Source organism: Scyliorhinus torazame, chromosome 9 (assembly GCF_047496885.1).
Source record: "Scyliorhinus torazame isolate Kashiwa2021f chromosome 9, sScyTor2.1, whole genome shotgun sequence".
Classification (NCBI taxonomy): Eukaryota; Metazoa; Chordata; class Chondrichthyes; order Carcharhiniformes; family Scyliorhinidae; genus Scyliorhinus; species Scyliorhinus torazame.
The window spans coordinates 7,105,663-7,131,517 of NC_092715.1; the positions used below are offsets into that span (position 1 = coordinate 7,105,663).

At 48.6% G+C, this 25,855-nt stretch overlaps 1 protein-coding gene across 1 annotated transcript in view; it reads left to right on the plus strand.

The window, feature by feature from the left end:
- LOC140429943 (ciliogenesis and planar polarity effector 1-like) overlaps positions 1–25,855 on the plus strand; it is a 687,141-nt gene that overhangs the window by 98,088 nt on the left and 563,198 nt on the right. Inside the window, exon 9 of the mRNA XM_072517533.1 lies at positions 9,084–9,339. Coding sequence (XP_072373634.1) covers positions 9,084–9,339 — 256 coding nt within the window. The remainder of the gene's footprint in view (positions 1–9,083; positions 9,340–25,855) is intronic.

Sequence of the window (25,855 nt, forward strand, 5' to 3'; positions counted from 1 at the left end):
GCCGCACTGTCAGAGGGTCTGTACTGAGGGAGCGCCGCACTGTCAGAGGGTCAATACTGAGGGAGTACTGCACTGTCAGAGGGTCAGTACTGAGGGAGTACTGCACTATCAGAGGGTCTGTACTGAGGGAGTGCCGCACTGTCGGAGGGTCAGTACTGAGGAAGTGCTGCACGGTCAGAGGGTCAGTACTGAGGGAGCTCCGCACTGTCAGAGGGTCTGTACTGATGGGAGTGCCGCAATTTCTGAGGTACTGTACTGAGGGAGTGGCGCACTGTCAGAGGATCAGTACTGAGGGAGTGCCGCACTGTCAGAGGGTCAGTACTGAGGGAACGCTGCACTGTCCGAGGGTTAGTACTGAGGGAACGCTGCACTGTCAGAGGGTCAGGACTGAGGGAGTGCCGAACTGTCAGAGGGTCAGTACTGAGGGAGTGCTGCACTGTCAGAGGGTCTGTACTGAGGGAGCGCCGCACTGTCAGATGGTCAGTACTGAGGGAGCGCCGCACTGTCAGAGGGTCAGTACTGAGGGAGTGCTGCACTGTCAGAGGGTCTGTACTGAGGGAGCGCCGCACTGTCAGATGGTCAGTCCTGAGGGAGTGCCGCACTGTCAGATGGTCAGTATTGAGGGAGTGCCGCACTGTCAGAGGGTCAGTACTGAGGGAGTGCTGCACTGTCAGAGGGTCAGTACTGAGGGAGTGCTGCACTGTCAGAGGGTCAGTACTGAGGGAGCGTTGCACTGTCAGAGGGTGAGTACTGAGGGACTGCTGTCCTGTCAGAGGATCAGTTCTGAGGGAGTGCCACACTGGAAGGGTCAGGACTGAGGGAGTGCTGCACTGTCAGAGGGTCAGGACTGAGGGAGTGCTGCACTGTCAGAGGGTCAGTACTGAGGGAGCGTTGCACTGTCAGAGGGTGAGTACTGAGGGACTGCTGTCCTGTCAGAGGATCAGTTCTGAGGGAGTGCCACACTGGAAGGGTCAGGACTGAGGGAGTGCTGCACTGTCAGAGGGTCAGTACTGAGGGAGTGCTGCACTGTCAGAGGTTCAGTATTGAGGGAGTGCTGCACTGTCAGAGGGTCAGTATTGAGGGAGTGCTGCACTGTCAGAGGGTCAGTACTGAGGGAGTGCTGCACTGTCTGAGGGTCAGTATTGAGGGAGTGCCGCACTGTCAGAGGATCAGTACTGAGGGAGTGCCGCATTGTCAGAGGTACAGTACTGAGGGAGTGCCGCACTGTCAGAGGGTCAGTACTGAGGGAGTGCTGCACTGTCAGAGGGTCAGTACTGAGGGAGCGCCGCACTGTCAGATGGTCAGTACTGAGGGAGTGCCGCACTGTCAGATGGTCAGTATTGAGGGAGTGCCGCACTGTCAGAGGGTCAGTACTGAGGGAGTGCTGCACTGTGAGAGGGTCAGTACTGAGGGAGTGCTGCACTGTCAGAGGGTCAGTACTGAGGGAGCGTTGCACTGTCAGATGGTGAGTACTGAGGGACTGCTGTCCTGTCAGAGGACCAGTTCTGAGGGAGTGCCCCACTGTGGAAGGGTCAGTACTGAGGGAGTGCTGCACTGTCTGAGGGTCAGGACTAAGGGAGTGCTGCACTGTCAGAGGGTCAGTACTGAGGGAGTGCTGCACTGTCTGAGGGTCAGTATTGAGGGAGTGCCGCACTGTCAGAGGGTCAGTATTGAGGGAGTGCTGCACTGTCAGAGGGTCAGTACTGAGGGAGTGCTGCACTGTCAGAGGATCCGTACTGAGGGAGTGCCGCATTGTCAGAGGGTCAGTACTGAGGGAGCGCCGCACTGTCAGAGGGTCTGTACTGAGGGAGCGCCGCACTGTCAGAGGGTCAATACTGAGGGAGTACTGCACTGTCAGAGGGTCAGCACTGAGGGAGTACTGCACTATCAGAGGGTCTGTACTGAGGGAGTGCCGCACTGTCGGAGAGTCAGTACTGAGGAAGTGCTGCACGGTCAGAGGGTCAGTACTGAGGGAGCTCCGCACTGTCAGAGGGTCTGTACTGATGGGAGTGCCGCAATTTCTGAGGTACTGTACTGAGGGAGTGCCGCACTGTCAGAGGATCAGTACTGAGGGAACGCTGCACTGTCAGAGGGTTAGTACTGAGGGAACGCTGCACTGTCAGAGGGTCAGGACTGAGGGAGTGCCGAACTGTCAGAGGGTCAGTACTGAGGGAGTGCTGCACTGTCAGAGGGTCTGTACTGAAGGAGCGCCGCACTGTCAGATGGTCAGTCCTGAGGGAGTGCCGCACTGTCAGATGGTCAGTATTGAGGGAGTGCCGCACTGTCAGAGGGTCAGTACTGAGGGAGTGCTGCACTGTCAGAGGGTCAGTACTGAGGGAGTGCTGCACTGTCAGAGGGTCAGTACTGAGGGAGCGTTGCACTGTCAGAGGGTGAGTACTGAGGGACTGCTGTCCTGTCAGAGGATCAGTTCTGAGGGAGTGCCACACTGGAAGGGTCAGGACTGAGGGAGTGCTGCACTGTCAGAGGGTCAGGACTGAGGGAGTGCTGCACTGTCAGAGGGTCAGTACTGAGGGAGTGCTGCAGTGTCAGAGGGTCAGTACCGAAGGTGAGCTGCACTGTCAGAGGGTCAGCTGTCGGATGGTCAGTACTGAGGGAGTGCTGCACTGTCGGAGGGTCAGTACTGAGGGAGTGCCGCATTGTCAGAGGGTCAGTACTGAGGGAGTGCTGCACTGTCAGAGGGTCAGTACTGAGGGAGTGCCGCACTGTCAGAGGGTCAGTACTGAGGGAGTGCTGCACTGTCGGAGGGTCAGTACTGAGGGAGTGCTGCACTGTCAGAGGGTCAGTACTGAGGGAGTGCTGCACTGTCTGAGGGTCAGTATTGAGGGAGTGCTGCACTGTCAGAGGGTCAGTACTGAGGGAGTGCTGCACTGTCTGAGGGTCAGTACTGAGGGAGTGCTGCACTGTCAGAGGTTCAGTATTGAGGGAGTGCTGCACTGTCAGAGGGTCAGTATTGAGGGAGTGCTGCACTGTCAGAGGGTCAGTACTGAGGGAGTGCTGCACTGTCTGAGGGTCAGTATTGAGGGAGTGCCGCACTGTCAGAGGGTCAGTACTGAGGGAGTGCCACACTGTCAGAGGGTCAGTGCTGAGGGAGTGCCGCAGTGTCAGACGTCTCTGTGGATAGAGCGCCGCACTGTCGGAAGCACTGAGGGTGTGGATCACAGGCATGGTAACATATTGCAGACAAGATGACAATAATTTGCCTCGTCTCTTGTCCACTTGGGTGGATATAAAATTTCACATGAACATTAACTACTCTGTCTCTTCTGTGATGGTCTACTGCAATTGTAGAGATTGATGCTGCCGCTGGACTGGGGTGAGCACAGTAAGAAGTCTTCCAACACCAGGTTAAAGTCCAACAGGTTTGTTTCGAATCACTCGCTTTCGGAGCACAGCTCCTTCTCACGTGAATGTTAGCTGTGCTCCAAAAGCTCGTGATTCGAAACAAACTTGTTGAACTTTAACCGGGTTTTGTAGGACATGTTACTGCAATTGTAAAGGGCATTGGTGAGGCCACATCTGGAGTATTGTGAGCAGTTTTGGTGTCCTGATCTGAGGAAGGATGTTTTTGCTGTGGAGGGAGAGCAGCGAAGGTTTACCAGACTGATTCCTGGGGTGGCGGGACTGTCACATGAGGAAAGACTAAGTCGGTTAGGATTATATTCACTGGAGTTTAGGAGAGTGAGAGGGGATCTCATAGAAACTTATAAAATTCTACCAGGATTAGACGGTAGATTCAGAAAGAATGTTCCCGATGGTGGGGGAGTTCAGAACTCGGGGTCATAGTTTGAGGGTCAGGGATAAACCTTTTAGGACTGAGGTGAGGAGAAATTTCTTCACCCAGAGAGCGGCGAATCTGTGGAATTCACTCCCACAGAAAGTAGTTGAGGTGAAAACGCTGTGTAATTTCAAGCAGGAATTAGATACAGCTCTGGGGGCTAAAGGGATCGAGGGATATGGGGGGGGAGGCGGGATCAGGGTATTGAACCTGACGATCAGCCAGGATCATAATGAATGGCGGAGCAGGCTCGAGGGGCTGAATGGCCTCCTGCTTCTATTTTCTTTGTATGTTTTATTTGGTTTATTAATTGACAAATACTTGATCGGATATAAACCGCTTTGGTATAATGGTGCCTGTGCTCCAGACCTGCTGAGCCAGAGTTTCGGATGTGACAGCATGAGTTTAAATGCCATTGTGACAGATGGGGAATTAAAAAAATACACTGAATGAATCCAGAGTAAAAAGATCGTGGGCGGGATTCTCCCAACGGGAGTCGAAGTGCCGATGCCGGAGTAAAAAGCGGAGGCGGGGTCTCGGCGCGGAGGCGGGGTCTCGGCGCGGGGGCGGGGTCTCGGCGCGGAGGCGGGGTCTCGGCGCGGGGGCGGGGTCTCGGCGTGGAGGCGGGGTCTCGGCGCGGGGGCGGGGTCTCGGCGCGGGGGCGGGGTCTCGGCGCGGAGGCGGGGTCTCGGCGCGGAGGCGGGGTCTCGGCGCGGGGGCGGGGTCTCGGCGCGGGGGCGGGGTCTCGGCGCGGGGGCGGGGTCTCGGCGCGGGGGCGGGGTCTCGGCGCGGGGGCGGGGTCTCGGCGCGGAGGCGGGGTCTCGGCGCGGAGGCGGGGTCTCGGCGCGGGGGCGGGGTCTCAGCGCGGGGGCGGGGCCTCGGCGCGGAGGCGGGGTCTCGGCGCGGAGGCGGGGTCTCGGCACGGAGGCGGGGTCTCGGCGCGGAGGCGGGGTCTCGGCGCGGAGGCGGGGTCTCGGCGCGGGGGCGGGGTCTCAGCGCGGGGGCGGGGCCTCGGCGTGGGGGCGGGGTCTCGGCGCGGGGGCGGGGTCTCGGCGCGGGGGCGGGGTCTCGGCGCGGAGGCGGGGTCTCGGCGCGGAGGCGGGGTCTCGGCGCCCCACAGGCCACCTTGGGTCCCGGGCATGCGCAGTGGCCGTCCTCCCCCAGGCCGCCCCGCACAACAATGGCGCAGGGATATAACATTGCCGGTGGAGGAAAGGAGGCCCGCCGACAGAGAGGCCGGCCCGGCGGTCGGTGGGCCCCGATCGCGAGCCAGGCACCATCGGTGGCCCCCCCCAGTGAGGGAGCTCCCCTCCCCAACCCCACAGGCCGCCCCCGAGCGATCCCGCAGAGTTCCCGCCGGCAGCGACCAGGGGTGAACGGCGCTGGCGGGACTCTGTCGTGTTGGAGCGGCCGCTCGGCCCATCCGGGCTGGAGAATCGGGGGCCCTGCCGATTCCAGCGGCCCGCTGCCGACCTTTCGCCAAACGTGCCGGCGCAAATGGCACCGATTTCCCGCACCTCGGAGGTTGCTCCGATTCTTTGGCCCGGCACGGGGCTCGGAGAATCACCCCCAGTATCCCGGTATTGACTGGTTTATTTTAAAATCCAATCTGGGGCACTAATAATCTTGAGGGAAGGAACATAGAACAGGGAACAAGATAGCACAGGAACAGGCCCCTCGGCCCTCCAAGCCTGGACCGGTCATGAGCCCACCCTTGGCCAAAACCCTAAAGAACAAAGAACAAGACAGCAAAAACCAACTATCCTCATCTATCCAGACGCACAGTGTGATTCTGAATAACCATGAAATGGCCAACAACCTTGAGGATGGGAAATTCATGCTGGCTATTCTGTTAATGAAATAAATATGTATGAATAATGCAAGTCTCTCTTTCTTTCCTGTCCTGGAAGGAGCCTTACTCTGTACCTGTGCTGGGAGTGTTTGATGGGGACAGTGTAGAGGGAGCTTTACTCTGTATCTAACCCTGTGCTGTACCTGTCCTGGGAGTGTTTGATGGGGACAGTGTAGAGGGAGCTTTACTCTGTATCTAACCCCATGCTGTACCTGTCCTGGGAGTGTTTGATGGGGACAGTGTAGAGGGAGCTTTACTCTGTATCTAACCCCGTGCTGTACCTGTCCTGGGAGTGTTTGATGGGGTCAGTGTAGAGGGAGCTTTAGTCTGTATCTAACCCCGTGCTGTCCCTGTCCTGGGAGTGTTTGATGGGGACAGTGTAGAGGGAGCTTTACTCTGTATCTTACCCCGTGCTGTACCTGTCCTGGGAGTGTTTGATGGGGACAGTGTAGAGGGAGCTTTACTCTGTATCTAACCCCGTGCTGTACCTGTCCTGGGAGTGTTTGATGGGGACAGTGTAGAGGGAGCTTTACTCTGTATCTAACCCCGTGCTGTATCTGCCCTGGGAGTGTTTGATGGGGACAGTGTAGAGGGAGCTTTACTCTGTATCTAACCCCGTGCTGTACCTGGCCTGGGAGTGTTTGATGGGGACAGTGTAGAGGGAGCTTTACTCTGTATCTAACCCCGTGCTGTACCTGTCCTGGGAGTGTTTGATGGGGTCAATGTAGAGGGAGCTTTACTCTGTATCTAACCCCGTGCTGTATCTGCCCTGGGAGTGTTTGATGGGGACAGTGTAGAGGGAGCTTTACTCTGTATCTAACCCCGTGCTGTACCTGTCCTGGGAGTGTTTGATGGGGTCAATGTAGAGGGAGCTTTACTCTGTATCGAACCCCGTGCTGTACCTGTCCTGGGAGTGTTTGATGCGGACAGTGTAGAGGGAGCTTTACTCTGTGTCTAACCCCGTGCTGTATCTGCCCTGGGAGTGCTTGATGGGGACAGTGTAGAGGGAGCTTTACTCTGTATCTAACCCCTGCTGTACCTGTCCTGGGATTGTTTGATGGGGACAGTGTAAAGGGAGCTTTACTCTGTATCTAACCCCGTGCTGTACCTGTCCTGGGAGTGTTTGATGGGGTCAATGTAGAGGGAGCTTTACTCTGTATCTAACCCCGTGCTGTCCCTGTCCTGGGAGTGTTTGATGGGGACAGTGTAGAGGGAGCTTTACTCTGTATCTAACCTCGTGCCGTACCTGTCCTGGCAGTGTTTGATGGGGACAGTGCAGAGGGAGCTTTACTCTGTATCTAACCCCGTGCGGTACCTGTCCTGGGAGTGTTTGATGGGGACAGTGTAGAGGGAGCTTTACTCTGTATCTAACCCCGTGCTGTACCTGTCCTGGGAGTGTTTGATGGGGACAGTGTAGAGGGAGCTTTACTCTGTATCTAACCCTGTGCTGTCCCTGTCCTGGGAGTGTTTGATGGGGACAGTGTAGAGGGAGCTTTACTCTGTATCTAACCCCGTGCTGTACCTGTCCTGGGAGTGTTTGATGGGGACAGTGTAGAGGAAGCTTTACTCTGTATCTAACCCCATGCTGTACCTGTCCTGGGAGTGTTTGATGGGGACAGTGTAGAGGGAGTTTACTCTGTATCTAACCCCGTGCTGTACCTGTCCTGGGAGTGTTTGATGGGGACAGTGAAAGAGGGAGCTTTACTCTGTATCTAACCCCATGCTGTACCTGACCTGGGAGTGTTTGATGGGGACAGTGTACTGGGAGCTTTACTCTGTATCTAACCCCGTGCAGTACCTGTCCTGGGAGTGTTTGATGGGGACAGTGCAGTGGGAGCTTTACTCTGTATCTAACCCCGTGCTGTACCTGTCCTGGGAGTGTTTGATGCGGACAGTGTAGAGGGAGCTTTACTCTGTATCTAACCCCGTGCTGTCCCTGTCCTGGGAGTGTTTGATGGGGACAGTGTAGTGGGACCTTTACTCTGTATCTAACCCCGTGCTGTCCCTGTCCTGGGAGTGTTTGATAGGGACAGTGTAGAGGGAGCTTTACTCTGTATCTAACCCCGTGCTGTACCTGTCCTGGGAGTGTTTGATGGGGACAGTGTAGAGGGAGCTTTACTCTGTATCTAATCCCATGCTGTACCTGTCCTGGGAGTGTTTGATGGGGGACAGTGTAGAGGGAGCTTTAATCTGTATCTAACCCCGTGCTGTACCTGTGCTGGGAGTGTTTGATGGGGACAGTGTAGAGGGAGCTTTAATCTGTATCTAAGCCCGTGCTGCACTTGTCCTGGGAGTGTTTGATGTGGACAGTGTAGAGGGAGCTTTACTCTGTATCTAACCCCGTGCTGTACCTGTCCTGGGAGTGTTTGATGGGGACAGTGTAGAGGGAGCTTTACTCTGTATCTAACCCCGTGCTGTACCTGTACTGGGAGTGTTTGATGGGGACAGTGTAGAGGGAGCTTTACTCTGTATCTAACCCCGTGCTGTACCTGTCCTGGGAGTGTTTGATGGGGACAGTGTAGAGGGAGCTTTACTCTGTATCTAACCCCGTGCTGTACCTGTCCTGGGAGTGTTTGATGGGGACAGTGTAGAGGGAGCTTTACTCTGTATCTAACCCCGTGCTGTACCTGTCCTGGGAGTGTTTGATGGGGACAGTGTAGAGGGAGCTTTACTCTGTATCTAATCCCATGCTGTACCTGTCCTGGGAGTGTTTGATGGGGGACAGTGTAGTGGGACCTTTACTCTGTATCTAACCCCGTGCTGTACCTGTCCTGGGAGTGTTTGATGGGGACAGTGTAGAGGGAGCTTTACTCTGTATCTAACCCCGTGCTGTACCTGTCCTGGGAGTGTTTGATGGGGACAGTGTAGAGGGAGCTTTACTCTGTATCTAACCCCGTGCTGTACCTGTCCTGGGAGTGTTTGATGGGGACAGTGTAGAGGGAGCTTTAATCTGTATCTAACCCCGTGCTGTACCTGTGCTGGGAGTGTTTGATGGGGACAGTGTAGAGGGAGCTTTACTCTGTATCTAACCCCGTGCTGTACCTGTCCTGGGAGTGTTTGATGGGGACAGTGTAGAGGGAGCTTTACTCTGTATCTAACCCCGTGCTGTACCTGTCCTGGGAGTGTTTGATGGGGACAGTGTAGAGGGAGCTTTACTCTGTATCTAACCCCGTGCTGTACCTGTCCTGGGAGTGTTTGATGGGGACAGTGTAGAGGGAGCTTTACTCTGTATCTAACCCCGTGCTGTACCTGTCCTGGGAGTGTTTGATGGGGACAGTGTAGAGGGAGCTTTACTCTGTATCTAACCCAGTGCTGTACCTGTCCTGGGAATGTTTGATGGGGACAGTGCCGAGAGAACTTTAATTTATCCTTAACTTTGGAGAGTGTTTGATTAGGACAGTATATATATTTTATTTACTGTTTTCTGTTTTTCAGACAACCTCAGTCCCTGCTGTTGAATGTTGAGCACACGGAGCCGGCTGGCTCTTCTATCTCTGAGAGTGACCCAATGCGACAGCGCTTCTCTCTGGCAGCTCACCCCCGCTTGCCCTACCTCATTGTATCCGACGGTTACATGTTTACTGTGCTGCGTTTTGCAGAGAATTATTCTGCCTGGTCTGTTCTAAAGACCCTTCTGCTCGAGGTGACCCAGGATCTCGATGATGTACAACATTTATTGGCGAAGTCTGAGGTAAAGACAACCTTAAATATTAAGATAAAAGCAAAATACTTCAGATGCTGCAAATCTGAAATAAAAACAAGGGGCGGGATTCTCCGACCCCCCGCCGGGTTGGAGAATCGCCGGGGACTGGCGTGAATCCCGCCCCCGCCGTGTCCCGAAGTCTCCGCCACCAGAGATTCGGCGGGGGCGGGAATCGCACCGGTCGGCGGGCCCACCCCCGCCGATTCTCCGGCCCGCGATGGGCCAAAGTCCCGCTGCTGGAATGCCTGTCCCGCCAGCGTGGATTAAACCACCTTTTGAAGGGCGGGACAAGGCGGCGTGGGCGGGCTCCGGGGTCCTGGGGGGGTGCGATCTGGCCCCGGGGGGGTGCCCCCACGGTGGTCTGGTCTGCGATCGGGGCCCACCGATCCGCGGACGGGCCTGTGCTGTGGGGGCACTCTATTTCTTCCACCTTCGCCACGGTCTTCACCATGGCAGAGGCGGAAGAGACTCCCTCCCCTGCGCAATGGCGGGGATGATGTCAGCAGCCGCTGACGCTCCCGCGCATGCGTCGCCCGGCGAAGACCTTTCGGTGCTGGCTGGTGTGGCGCCAAAGGCCTTTCCACGCCAGCCGGCGGGGCGGAATCCACTCCGGCGCGGGCCTAGCCCCTCAAGGTGATGGCTTGGCCCCTCAAGGTGAGGAGACTTCCGCACCTTTGGGGCGGCCCGACGCCGGAGTGGTTCCCGCCGGGACCCCCGCCCCGCCGGGTAGGGGAGAATCCCGCCCCAGGTGCTGGAAAAACTCAACAGGTGCAGCAGAATGTGTAACGAGTTCATGTTTACAGAATGGCAGAATTGTTACGCTGGAGAAGGAGGACATTTGGCCGAGCATCCCTGCAGCTGGTCTCCAAATGAGCATTCTGACTCAGTGCCACCCCCCTCCCTGTACCCCTGCGCATTGATTCTATTGAAATAATCCTCAATCCCCTCTTGAGTGCCTCGATTGAACCTGCCTCCACCACACTGCCAGGAATCGCATTCCACACCCCAACCACTCGCTCTGTGCTAAAGAATTTGCCTCACATTTGCTTCTTTTGCAAATCACTTAAAATCTGTGTCGTCTTGTTCTTGATCCTTATGCCAGTGGGAACAGTGTCTTCCTGTCTACACCTTTATCAAATCTCCTCCGTCTTCTTCTCTCCAAGGAGAACAGTCCCAACTTCTCCAATCTATCCTCGTCGCTGAAGTTTCTCATGCCTGGGACCATTCCTGTAAACCTCCTCTGCTCTCTCTCCAACGTTTACATCCTTCCTCAAGTGTGGCCCCCAGAACTGTGCCCAGTATTCCAGCTGAGGTCTAACTAGTATCGATATAAGTTGCTCTTGTACCCTATGTCGCTATTACTAAAACCCAGAACACCATATGCTATATGGGGAGGGGGGAATGATCCTGATGTTGGATTAGTAATGCAGACACCTTGCGGACCCAGGTTTGAATCCCACCGTGGCAAATTGTGAAATTTGAATTGAATTCAAAGTCGAATGATGACCAGGAAATTATTTTTGATCTTTGTGAAAAAAATCCATCTGGGTCACTAATGCCCTTCGGGAAGGAAATCTGCCGTCCTTACCCGGTCTGGCCTACATGTGACTCCAGACCCACAGCAATGGGGTTGACACTCGAGGGCAATTAGGGTTTGGATAAATCCTGGCCCAGCCAGTGACCCCATATCCAATAAAAGAATAAAAAACACTGCTCCATACCTGTCCTGCCTCCTTCAGTGATCCTGACACATCTACCCCCTGGTCTTGCTACTCCTCTGCCCCTTTCTGAATTTTACCCCTTATGTTATATTGTCACTCCATGTTCTTCACATTCCTCTGCATTGAACATCATTCGCCATCTATTTGCCCACACCAGTCCTTGAACTGAGTGGCTTGTTCGGCCATTTCAGTGGGGGGCAGTTCAGAGTTAACCTCATCGCTGGGTGGGTCTGGAGTCACGTGTAGGCCAGACCGGGTAAGGACGGCAGATTTCCTTCCCTGAAGATCATTAATGAATCAGATGAGATTTTACGACAATCGGCATTGATTTCATGGTCATCATTATAATAAAACTCTTTCTTGACACAAGTAGGCTTACATTAACACTGCAATGAAGTGTCTGTGAAAAGCCCCTAGTCGCCACATTCCGGCGCCTGTTCGGGTACACAGAGGGAGAATTCAGAATGTCCAAATTACCTAACAGCACGTCTTTCGGGACTTGTGGGAGGAAACGGGAGCATCCGGAGGAAACCCACATTTTAAATTCCAGATCTTTATTTTTATTGAATTCAAATTTCACCATCTACCATAGTGGGATTTGAACCCAGGACCTCCGAGCATTAGTGTGAGCCACATAAGAGGCTGCTGCATAAAGCAAATGGAATTGGAGGAAGTTTGTCAACATGGATCGAAAACTGGATTTCACATAGGAAACAGAGAAGTGGAATAGATGTAACTAGTGGAGTACTGCAGGGATTAGTATTGACCCACAATTGTTCACTATTTACATGAATGACCTAGAGGGAGGAACAGAATGTATGGCTTCCAAATTTGCCAATGATACAAAAATAGGTGGAAGGGCCGATTGTGATGAGGATATTGTGATTCTGCAGCAGGGTACGGACAGATTGGGTTACTGGGTGAAAAGCTGGCAAATGGAGTTTAATGAGGGGAAGTGTGAGGTCATGCACTTGGGTAGGAGGAATCAAAAGTCAGATTAGTATCTAAATGGAGAGAGAGTGCAGATAAATGAAGTACAGAGGGATCTGGGTGTTCTAGTGCATGAATCACACAAAGCTAGCCGGCAGGTCTAACAAGTAGTTCAGAAGGTAAATGTCATTTTGGCCTTTATTGGAAAGGGATTGGAGTTTAAAAATAGGGAGGTTTTGTTGCAATTGTACAGAGATTGGTGAGGCCTCACCTGGAATACTGCCAACAGTTTTGGTCCCATTACCTAAAAAAGGATATAGTAACAATGGAGGCAGTTCAAAAGAGATTTACCAGACTAATTCCTGGGATGAGAGGGTTGCCCCATCAAGAGAGACTAGGGACTGCGCGGTGGCGCATTGCTTAGCACTGCTGCCGACTCACGATGCCGAAGACCCGGGTTTGACCCCCTCTCCGGGTCACTGTCCGTGTGGAGTTTGCAAATTCCCCTTGTGTCTGCGTGGGTCTCAACCCCACAACCCAAACATGTGCTGGGTAGGTGGATTGGCCATGTTAAATTGCCCCTTAATTGGAAACAAAGAATTGTGTACTCTAAATTTATTTTTAAAGAATCACGAGAGACTAAGTAGTCTGGGTCTGTATTCCTTTGAGTTCAGAAGAGTGAGAGATGATCTTATTTAAACAAATACGATCCTTAGGGGGGTGACAGGGTAGGTGATGAGATATTTTCACTGGTGGGAGAGACTCGAACAAGGGAACAGAGCTACAAGCTACAGGGCCACTCATTTAAAACTGAGGTGCGTAGAAATGCCTCCTTGCAGAGGTAAATCTCTGGAATTCTCCACTGGAGACTAGATCATTAGAAATATTGAGAGTGGAGGTGAATGAATATTTGATTGATGGAGGAATAGAGGCTGTGGGGAATTGGCACAGAAAAGGAGTTGAGGCTGGCATAGATCAGCTATGATTTTATGAAATAATGTGGGAGCAGGTTTGAAGGGTGTGGTGGCCCCCCTCCTGCTTCTATTTCTCATGTTCTTGTTATTACCTCAATGTTCCCCCACTGACACTTCATCAACTTGGCCCACCTCATTGCCAAGAAGCAGGTCCAACAGGTGGACTGGACAGAAGCTGCTGTCGTAAATTTTCCTGAAGGCAATCTGGGAACTTTTGCCCCTGTCTGTCCTTTACACCACCACTGTCCCTGTCTACATGTGGATAATTAAAGTCTCTCATCGTACCATAGAAACCCTACAGTGCAGAAGGAAGCCATTCGGCCCATCGAGTCTGCACCGACCCTCTGAAAGAGCACACTACCTAGGCCCACTTCCCCACCGTACCCCCATAACCCCACCTAACCTGCACATCTTTGGACACGAAGGGGCAATTTACCATGGCCAATGTATCTAACCACATCTTTGGACTGTGGGAGGAAACCGGAGTATCCGGAGGAAACCCACACAGACACGGGGAGAAAGTGCAAACTCCACACAGACAGTGACCCAAGGCCGGAATTGAACCCGGTAAAGCTGTAAAGCAGCAGTGCTAACCACTGTAACACTACTTTCCAATGTTTGCATCTGTATTTTCCCTGCAGGTTTGTTCTTCTACATCTGTTGGTTCCACCGAGCAGCGTGATTGCCCCCTTTTTGTTCTTTCGCTCCTGCCAAATTGATTCTCGCGTTGAACTTTCTCTTTCTCCAGTGCTACAATACTCTCCCTAAACAACGCTGCCACCCCTCCCCCTTTCCTCTTTCCCTTTCATATCTGAACATACGAATGAGGAGCAGGAGTACGCCACTCGGCCCCGAAGCCTAACCCTAACGGTTAGGGTTGGGGGAGATGGCAGCTGTACAAACTGGATGGATTGCTCCTTATGTGATGAATGTAGGAATTCCAGATATCTTGTGTTATATTGGGTGCAGTAAGGGTTAAAACCTGGCTCAGTGTGATTGCTGCACTAGTGTTTATAAATAATCCAGATTTGAAAAGTTTTGAAGCCAGGGGTACAATTAAGACATGGTAAAAGCTTGGACTGATGGGATTTTGTTTGGATTAAGGGGGCTCCCAGTGGAGTTAATGGAGTTAATTAGATACATTGTGCTTCAGCTTGGAAAGATGATGTAATTAACGGGAGCAGCTGAGGTATCAGACATTTTGCAGTAAAGCAGTTTTAGTTGAGTTTTAGATTGGGGTGTGAGCGGAAGTCGAGCATCTGCTCCCACTGCACCGCAGTTAAAGATCTGTCTGTGGACAGATTAGCAGTTTCTTTCCAAGCAGCTCAGAATTGTGTGGCTGGAACTGTCTGGTGTTCACCCTGTCCCTCTCTGCCTCCAGGTCCTAAAGCTGCAGTGTGCCCATATCTCTGGATGTGCTATCCGCGTAGCTCTCAGCCTTACGGAGGAGGCACAGTGACTCCGCCACTCGAACTCTGAAACCCGGAGCTCAGGTTTCTGCAGCTGGCAGTACTTCTAGCACATGTGGTCATCTAGGTCACCGGAATTATCCATGACTTTGCGCATATTACAGGACACACATTCCACTCAATGGAACTACCCCGCCATATCTTAACTGTACTCCTCTTGGTTCACATCTCTCTATTTTAGAACATAGAACGATACAGCGCAGTACAGGCCCTTCGGCCCACGATGTTGCACCGAAACAAAAGCCATCTAACCTACACTATGCCATTATCATCCATATGCTTATCCAATAAACTTTTAAATGCCCTCAATGTTGGCGAGTTCACTACTGTTGCAGGTAGGGCATTCCACGGCCTCACCACTCTTTGCGTAAAGAACCTACCTCTGACCTCTGTCCTATATCTATTACCCCTCAGTTTAAAGCTATGTCCCCTCGTGCCAGCCACTTCCATCCGCGGGAGAAGGCTCTCACTGTCCACCCTATCTAACCCCCTGATCATTTTGTGTGCCTCTATTAAGTCTCCTCTTATCCTTCTTCTCTCCAACGAAAACAACCTCAAGTCCATCAGCCTTTCCTCATAAGATTTTCCCTCCATACCAGGCAACATCCTGGTAAATCTCCTCTCCAAAGCCTCCACGTCCTTCCTATAATGTGGTGACCAGAACTGTACGCAATACTCTAAATGCGGCCGTACCAGAGTTTTGTACAGCTGCAACATGACCTCCTGACTCCGGAACTCAATCCCTCTACCAATAAAGGCCAACACTCCATAGGCCTTCTTCACAACCCTATCAACCTGGGTGGCAACTTTCAGGGATCTATGTACATAGACACCTAGATCCCTCTGCTCATCCACACTTTCAAGAACTTTACCATTAGCCAAATATTCCGCATTCCTGTTATTCCTTCCAAAGTGAATCACCTCACACTTCTCTACATTAAACTCCATTTGCCACCTCTCAGCCCAGCCCTGCAGCTTATCTATATCCCTCTGTAACCTGCTACATCCTTCCACACTATCGACAACACCACCAACTTTAGTGTCGTCTGCAAATTTACTCACCCACCCTTCTGCGCCTTCCTCTAGGTCATTGATAAAAATGACAAACAGCAACGGCCCCAGAACAGATCCTTGTGGTACACCACTTGTAAATGAACTCCATTCTGAACATTTCCCATCAACCACCACCCTCTGTCTTCTTTCAGCTAGCCAATTTCTGATCCACATCTCTAAATCACCCTCAATCCCCAGCCTCTGTATTTTCTGCAATAGCCTACCGTGGGGAACCTTATCAAACGCTTTACTGAAATCCATATACACCACATCAACTGCTCTACCCTCGTCTACCTGTTGAGTCACCTTCTCAAAGAACTCGATCAGGTTTGTGAGGCATGACCTACCCTTCACAAAGCCATGCTGACTATCCCTGATCATATTATTCCTATCTAGATGATTATAAATCTTGTCTCTTATAATCCCCTCCAAGACTTTACCCACTACAGACGTGAGGCTCACCGGTCTATAGTTGCCGGGGTTGTCTCTGCTCCCCTTTTTGAACAAAGGGACCACATTTGCTATCCTCCAGCCCTCTGGCACTATTCCTGTAGCCAATGATGACATAAAAATCAAAGCCAAAGGTCCAGCAATCTTTTCCCTGGCCTCCCAGAGAATCCTAGGATAAATCCCATCAGGCCCCGGGGACTTATCTATTTTCAGCCTGTCCAGAATTGCCAACACCTCTTCCCTACGTACCTCAATGCCATCTATTCTATTAGCCTGGAGCTCAGCATTCTCCTCCACAACATTCTCTTTTTCCTGAGTGAATACTGATGAAAAATATTCATTTAGTATCCCGCCTATCTCTTCAGACTCCACACACAACTTCCCATCCCTGTCCTTGACTGGCCCTACTCTTACCCTGGTCATTCGCTTATTCCTGACATACCTATAGAAAGCTTTTGGGTTTTCCTTGATCCTTCCTGCCAAATATTTATTGGCAGTGATTTTGGATTATTTCTATCACCTTACTCTCATGGCCCTAATTTTCCTTATTCCAGACGCTAGTTTTTCACTCAGTGCCCTTTAACGCTGAACACTTACCGGCCAATCAACTGACAAGTTTCCTGTGATTTCAAGTTTTTCTAAATCTCTCATGAATGACAGCAGCTGAAATACTAAAGTCCTTACGACTGCTCTTCGGAAGGGCACGAGCTTTCAGTGATTTATATTTCTGGATACCTTCAGTCATTTTCTGCTCCCAGCCCCCTCGTCTCTCGCATTGTTTTTCAGATCCAGAATGCCAGTTTTACACACTCCCTCCCTTTGTAATTCCTTCCTTCCGCATACTTTGGGTCAACGTTCCTGAACGCCCTCTCGAACAGCACTGTGGACAACAGCGGATCAAGAAGGCAACTCACCAGCTGCTTCTCGAGGGCAATTAGGGATGGGCAATAAATGTTGGGCTAGCCCACATCCACTGACTGCAAACCCGATATACAACTCTCCATTTGCTCACCCAAGTCATTGTCTGTATGGTTATAACACTTTCTGGGGTAAATCACTCATAACCTGCCAATCCAAGAACAAAACCTTTCTCCTGACCCTCTGTTTCCTGCCTCCCAAAACCAATTCTTGACACGTTCATGGTCTGGAAATCCCTTGGAGCTGCAAACATCATCAGATTGCTGCCCTGCTCAAAACTTTCCTCCACCTGATGCTGCTCTGGATTTCTGAAGTAAGAGTGCAGCATCCCCCGGGAAACTCCGTGAAGTGGAATAGAGTTGGGTGAAGACTGGACATGTCCCCTTTTTATGGCACAAGCACTTTTTATGGCACTCCTATTTCATTCCCATCTCTCAATTTATGGCCATTCAGACAATAGAAAGTTTTTTTGTTTTTGCCACTGTTATGGGCGAGGCGTTTTCAGAACCCAAAAATGTATCATGGAGTTCAACCAACCTCCCCCTTTAATGTATTTGTTGCTTTTCCTAGCACACGGCTTGTTCCCTAGGTGTGGGATTACAATTATGGACACGTGGGTTTTTAAACACAAAACAATGTTTATTCCATGAACTCAACTTAACATCTTAAATGAACATTGAATCTCTTAACACCCCTTACTTCAAAGATAACTCAGAAAATATTGCAACAGTAAATAGTTCCTCAAAATGTTCCTTCAAACTTCCAAGAGACTTAACACCTTTAAACAGAATCACATCAGGTTAAAGACTTTACTATTATGAATTTAAATCACCCAAATGATCCAGAGATGGTCTTTTATGGGAGAAATCCAGCTGACTGCAAACACAGACACTCCCCAAGCTCTTTTTCTCCAAACTGCGTCTCTCTGGAAACACACAGACACACACAAGCTCTTTTTTAAAACTGAAACTAAAAAACTGCAAAATGGCTGATCTAAAGCCCAGCTCCACCCACTCTCTGACATCACTGTTTTCGTAAAGGTACATTGCTTAAACATCATGTCTTCAAGGTACTCTCGCATGACACCTCCCCCCAAGAAAAAATAAATAAACCATCAACTTCAAGATGCTTTCATTTTTCACTATTACACCATCCACTAAGAAATGTACACAGTAAATATACCTTTTCGTTTTTTAAAAACGAACAACACATGCAAACAGGTATAATAATATAGTCCATTTTTCTTTGTTCTTCTTCCTCCAACCGAAATCCTTCTCGATTGACAGTCTCTTTGAACAAAGTCTCTGCCTGATCCATCCATTTCTCCACTCCTCGGCAATTCTCTTTAGAATCAGATACTCTAGTTCAATCTGACCACAGAGACCCTTGCAATGCTCCAATACAGGAACATTGGTGATCACAGCTTTCAGGCAGTCAAATGTCTGTTGAAAGTCCGCTGTCCATTGAAATTTGTAATGTTTCTTCAGCAATTCCATCAGTGGAGTAATCACGCCACAAAACATTTGCACAAATGTTCGATCAAATCCACTCATGCTAAGAAATCGCATTATTTCCCTTCATCTTGAGGATAACGGAAGCTCCGCAAGGAAAGTGATTCGGGCTTCTCCAAATTCACTTTCGGCTAGGTTCATCACCAAACCCGCCGCCTGAAGTCGATCGAAGAACTCCATACGATGTTTTAAATGTTCTTTCCATGTCCGGAAATTGAAAATAAAAGCAGATTGTCCCAATTTCTCATTGCAATCCCTCCAACGTAGAATAGGATTAGAGTCCGTTCTTGTAACTACATTCACCTTTCGATAGTCCACACACAACCGTTGGGTACCGTCTGGTTTAGGTACCATCACTGTGGGTGAGCTCCATTGGCTGCAACCCACTTCGATTATGCCATTTTTCAGCATACTCTCAATCTCTGTTAACCTGTGCCAATTTTAAAGGATTAAGTCGATATGGATGTTGTTTGATAGGAACAGCATTTCCCACATCTACATCATGTATAGCCATTTTAGTACTTCTCAATTTATCTCTACAAACTTGCCCATCAGGGGCTGTTTAGCACAGGGCTAAATCGCTGGCTTTGAAAGCAGACCAAGGCAGGTCAGCAGCACGGTTCAATTCCCGTACCAGCCTCCCCGAACAGGCGCCGGAATGTGGCGACTAGGGGCTTTTCACAGTAACTTCATTTGAAGCCTACTTGTGACAATAAGCGATTTTCAATTCATTTCATTTCATTTCATGTGATATCAATAACTCTTTCAGGTCAGTTCGTTTTTGCTCTGGAAGGTAACTTAACAATTCATCCCAATATTTAAGAACATCCTCATTTTCCAATTTAATTTGAGGTATGTCAAATTCACAGTCATCTGGATTTGGTTCGTCACTTTGAGTTAGAATCATTAAAAACTCCTTTTTCTCTCCTTCCCTTTCAAAGTACCTTTTAAGCATATTCACATGACACACTCGGTGAGTCTTCATTCTATCCGATGTTTTTACCACATAATTCACCTCACTTACTTACCTTTCAATCTGATACCGGTCCACAAAACCGAGCTTTTAAACGCTCCCCTACCACTGGTAACAACACTAAAACTTTATCCCCACTGGCAAAACTACCAACTTTGGATTTCTTGTCCGCTACCCGTTTCATCACATTTTGTGCAACTTTCAAATGTTGTCCAGCCAATTCACCTGCTCTATTTAATCATTTCCTAAAATTTGACACGTAATCCAATAGTGTAATTTCCGATTTCTCATCCACCAATTTTTCCTTAATCAATTTAAGTGGTCCTCTTACCTCATGACCAAAAATTAGTTCAAAAGGACTAAATTTGGTTGACTCATTAGGTGCATCCCTAATTGTAAACAATACGAATGGGATACCTTTATCCCAATCCTCTGGATAATCTTGACAATACGCCCTCAACATTGTCTTTAATGTCTGATGCCACCTTTCTAATGCTCCCTGTGATTCTGCATGGTACGCAGTTGATTTAAATTGTTTTATTCCTAAGCTATCCATAATTTCTTTGAATAACTTTGAAGTAAAATTCGTTCCTTGATCCAATTGAATTTCTGTGGGTAGTCCATATCTAGTAAAGAATTTAAGTAACTCCTCCACAATCCTTTTAGCTGTAATATTACGTACTGGAATGGCCTCTGGAAACCTAGTAGACACATCCATTACAGTCAAAATATATTGATTCCCACTTTTTGTTTTCAGAAGCGGTCCTACACAATCGATTAGGACCCTTGTAAAAGGTTCCTCAAATGCTGGAATGGGTATTAAGGGCGCTGGCTTTATCACTGCTTGAGGTTTCCCTATCACTTGACATGTGTGACATGATTCACAAAATGTAACTACATCTTTATGTAGTCCAGGCCAATAAAAATGTTTCTGGATTTTAGCTTGAGTTTTCTTTATTCCCAAATGACCTCCCACTGTTACCTCATGTGCAACTTGCAACACCTCCTTTCTATACCCTACCGGCAATACTACTTGATGAACTTCTGCCCACTTTTCATCCGCCTGCATATGTACAGGTCTCCATTTTCTCATCAAGACATCATTTTTACGGTAATAGCACTCTGGTGTGCTCTCAGATTCCTCTTCCGTATATGCTTTCTGATATATCCGTTTTATTTCTACATCTTTCTGTTGTGACTCTGCCAATTTTCCGGAACTAAAAATATCCGCCTCATCCTCCACCTGTTCTTGTTCTTTTTCAACCATCTGATCAAAAATCGTTTCTGATAATTGCACTTCAACTTCATCTTCACTCTTTGATTTCTCCTCTTGTCTTGACCTGTGACTTTGCGACCTTGTTACTACACAATCCGGAAAAATCCCAGGGTATTCGTCCTTCAACAATTCAGTTGACTGATTTTCCACTGGCTTATCGACCACAGTAAGCATCACTCCCACCTGCGATTCAGCTGTATCATTACCCAAGATAAACTGTATTCCTGGACAAGATAATTTATCTATTACTCTTACAACCACTTCACCATTCTTCACTGGATTTTCCAACCTTACCTTATATAATGGAACACTACTCCTCTCACCCTGAATTCCACATATCACCACCTTTTCTGGCAACATTCTTCCCAAACTACATAATTCCTCATCTCTTACCATTAAAGATTGACTAGCCCCTGTATCTCTTAAAATTGTGACTTCTTTACCTGCTCCTCCTGATACACTTTACCCACACAAGTAGATTCTTTAAATACATCGGGCACCTTCTTAACAATTACTTCTTGAACAGGCTGTACAATCGTTTGCACCTCCTTCGCTTCCCTTGGGCTTTCCTTTACCACTTTAACAAACCCCACTGTCTTCTCCTGTTTTACCACAGCAGCCTTCCCAGTGCTTTTCTTCAACCACCAACACTGTGACTTTACATGGCCTCGTTTATTACAGTGAACACATCTGAAACTTTTCATTTCTTTTTCACCCTCCTGGATTTCTTTTTTAATCTGAGGCACACTCTCTTTATTGTCTCCCATCAGATCGCCTTTACCTTTACACTTGAGTATTTCTCATGTCCCAGATTCTATCCCTCACCGGCTGAAACTGATGTCGGAAACCAATCTTTGATTTATGAACTAATTCATAATCATCTGCCATTTCCGCTGCAAATCTCGCAGTTTTAACCCTCTGTTCTTCCACACGGGTTCTCACTACATCAGGAATTGAATTTTTAACTCCTCCAAAAGTATAATTTCTCTGAGAGCTTCATACGTTTGGTCTATTTTCAAAGCCCTTATCCACCTATCAAAATTACTCTGTTTGAGCCTTTCAAACTCCATGTATGTTTGACCAAATTCTTTCCTTAAATTTCTATACCTTTGTCTGTAAGCTTCAGGCACGAGCTCAGATGCACTTAAGATGGATTTCTTCACCTCCTCATACGTTCCAGATACCTCCTCCGGTAGTGATGCAAACACTTCACTAGCTCTACCTACCAGCTTTGTTTGAATCAGTAACACCCACATGTCCTGTGGCCATTTCATTTGTTCAGCTACCTTCTCAAATGAAATGAAAAAGGCTTCCACTTCCTTCTCGTCAAACCTTGGCAATGCTTGGACATATTTAAATAGATTCTCACCACGTCTTCGACGATGACGCTCTTTCTCACTATCCTCATCACTATCATCCAACTGTACGTTTCCCTTTACGTCTGCCAATTTTAACTGATTGTCATGTTTCATGGCCATTGTCTGAAGTTCAAACTCCCTCTCTTTATCTTTTTCCCTGATCTGAATCTCCCTTTTTCTTTTTGTTCTGCTAGGGCTATTCTTTCTTTTCTCCTTTCTTCTCTCTCCTTTTCTTTTTCTTCTCTCTCTCTTTCTCTTTCTTTTACCTCTCTCTCACTCTCATATTCCAGCCGCTTTAATTCTTTCTCATGTTTCATTTGTTTAATTTGCAACTGAATTTTTGCCATTTCCAATGAGTCAAACTCTATCTCAGGCAACTTTAAATGCTTAACCACCGCCATAATTACCTCATCTTTTCACATTTTGTCAGGTAATGTTAACTGCAATGTTCTTGCCAAATCCAACAGTCTGCTTTTCATTTCTGTCTGTAAAGCACTACGTGTGACATTCTCCACCCCCAAAAACTTCTGAGCCTCTGAAAGAGCCATTGTTCACAACACACTCCCCACTTAAACTAAAATACCACACCGGAAAAGCAACTATCCTTCACTGTCTTTAAGTTCACAAAAGCCAATCCAATAGATAGACTTTTATTCCGGACGAGCCCCCAATTGTTATGGGCGAGGCGTTTTCAGAACCCCAAAATATATCATGGAGTTCAACCAACCTCTCCCTTTAATGTATTTGTTGCTTTTCCGAGCACACGGCTTGTTCCCTAGGTGTGGGATTACAATTATGGACACGTGGGTTTTTAAACACAAAACAATGTTTATTCCATGAACTCAACTTAACATCTTAAATAAACATTGGATCTCTTAACACCCCTTACTTCAAAGATAACTCAGAAAATATTGCAACAGTAAATAGTTCCTCAAAATGTTCCTTCAAATTTCCAAGAGACTTAACACCTTGAAACAGAATCACATCAGGTTAAAGGCTTTCCTATTGTGAGTTTAAATCACCCAAATGATTCAGAGATGGTATTTTATGGCAGAGATCCAGCTGACTGCAAACACAGGCACTCCCCAAGCTCTTTTTCTCCAAACTGCAGCTCTCTGGAAACACACAGACACACACAAGCTGCTTTTTAAAACTGAAACTAAAAAACTGCAAAATAGCTAATCTAAAGCCCAGCTCCACCCACTCTCTGACATCACTGCTTTCTCAAAGGTACATTGCTTAAACATCATGTCTTAAAGGTACTCTCACATGACAGCCACCAAAGTGGATAACCTCACATTTACCCAAATTATACTGCATCTGCCATTCATTTGCCCACTCACTCAACTTGTCCAAATCACACTGAAGTATCTCTGCATCCTCCTCACAGCTCACCCTCCCACACAACTTAGAACATAGAACATTACAGCGCAGTACAGGCCCTTCGGCCCTCGATGTTGCGCCGACCTGTGAAACCACTCTAAAGCCCATCTACACCATTCCTTTATCGTCCATATGTCTATCCAATGACTATTTGAATGCGCTTAGTGTTGGCGAGTCCACTACTGTTGCAGGCAGGGCATTCCACACCCTTACTACTCTCTGAGTAAAGAACCTACCTCTGACATCTGTCCTATATCTATCTCCCCTCAATTTAAAGTTATGTCCCCTCGTGCTAGACATCACCATCCGAGGAAAAAGGCTCTCACTGGCCACCCTATCTAATCCTCTGATCATCTTGTATGCCTCAATTAAGTCATCTCTTAACCTCCTTCTCTCAAACGAAAACAGCCTCAAGTCCCTCAGCCTTCCCTCTTAAGATCTTCCCTCCATACCAGGCAACATTCTGGTAAATCTCCTCTGCACCCTTTCCAATGCTTCCTCATCCTTCCTATAATGCGGCGACCAGAATTGCACGCAATACTCCAAATGCGGCTGCACCAGAGTTTTGTACAGCTGCAACCTGACCTCATGGCTCCAAAACTCAATCCCTCTACCAATAAAAGTTAACACACCGTACGCCTTCTTAACAACCCTCTCAACCTGGGTGGCAACTTTCAGGGATCTATGTACATGGACACCGAGATCTCTTTGCTCATCCACACTACCAAGAATCTTACCATTAGCCCAGTACTCTGTCTTCCTGTTATTCCTTCCAAAATGAATCACCTCACACTTTTCTGCATTAAACTCCATTTGCCACCTCTCAGCCTAGCTGTGCTGCTTATATATGTCCCTCTGTAACTTGTAACATCCTTCCGCACTGTCCACAACTCCACCGACTTTAGTGTCATCTGCAAATTTACTCACCCATCCTGCTACGCCCTTGTCCAGGTCATTTATAAAAATGACAACCAGCAGTGGCCCCAAAACAGATCCTTGTGGTACATCACTAGTAACTGGACTCCAGTCTGAACATTTCCCATCAACCACCACTCTTTGTCTTCTTCCCGCTAGCCAATTTCTGATCCAAACTGCTAAATCATCCTGAACCCCATGCCTCTGTATTTTCTGCAATAGCCTTCCGTGGGGAACCTTATCAAACGCTTTACTGAAATCCATATACACCACATCAACTGCTTTACCCTCATCCACCTGTTTGGTCACCTTCTCAAAGAATTCAATAAGGTTTGTGAGGTATGACCTACCCTTCACAAACCGTGTTGACTATCTCTAATCAAATTATTCCTTTCCAGATGATTATACATTCTATCTCTAATAAACCTTTCCATGACTTTGCCCACAACAGAAGTAAGGCTCACTGGTCTATAGTTACCGGGGTTGTCTCTACTCCCCTTCTTGAACAAGGGGACAATATTTGCTATCCTCCAGTCTTCTGGCACTAATCCTGTAGACAATGATGACTTAAAGATCAAAGCCAAAGGATCAGCAATCTCCTCCCTCGCTTCCCAGAGAATCCTAGGATAAATCCCATCCGGCCCAGGGGACTTATCTATTTTCACACTTTCCAGAATTGCTCACACCTCCTCCTTATGAACCTCAAGCCCTTCTAGTCTAGTAGCCTGGATCTCAGTATTCTCCTCGACAACATTGTCTTTTTCCTGTGTGAATACTGACGAAAAATATTCATTTAGCACCTCTCCTATCTCCTCGGACTCCACGCACAACTTCCCATTACTGTCCTTGACTGGCCCTACTCTTACCCTAGTCATTCTTTTTTTCCTGACATATCTATAGAAAGCTTTAGGGTTATCCTTGATCCTACCTGCCAAAGACTTCTCATGTCCCCTCCTGGCTCTTCTTAGCTCTCTCTTTAGGTCCTTCCTAGCTAACTTGTAACTCTCGAGCGCCCTAACTGGACCTTCACGTCTCATCTTTACATAAGCCTCCTTCTTCCTCTTGACAAGTGTTTCAACTGCTTTAGTAAACCACGGTTCCCTCGCTCGACCACTTCCTCCCTGCCTGACGGGTACATATTTATCAAGGACACGCAGTAGCTGTTCCTTGAACAAGCTCCACATTTCCATTGTGCCCATCCACTGCAGTTTTCCTCTCCATCCAATGAATCCTCAGTCTTGCCTCATTACATCATAATTGCCTTTCCCCCAGCTATAACTCTTGCCCTGCGGTATATACCTATCCCTTTCCATCACTAAAGTAAACGTTATCGAATTGTGGTCACTATCACCAAAGTGCTCACCTACCTCCAAATCTAACACCTGTCCTGGTTCATTACCCAGTACCAAATCCAATATGGCCTTGCCTCTCGTTGGCCTATCTACATTCTGTGTCAGGAAACCCTCCTGCACACATTGGACAAAATCGGACCCATCTAATGTACTCGAACTATAGCGTTTCCAGTCAATATTTGGAAAGTTAAAGTCCCCCACAACAACTACCCTGTTGCTTT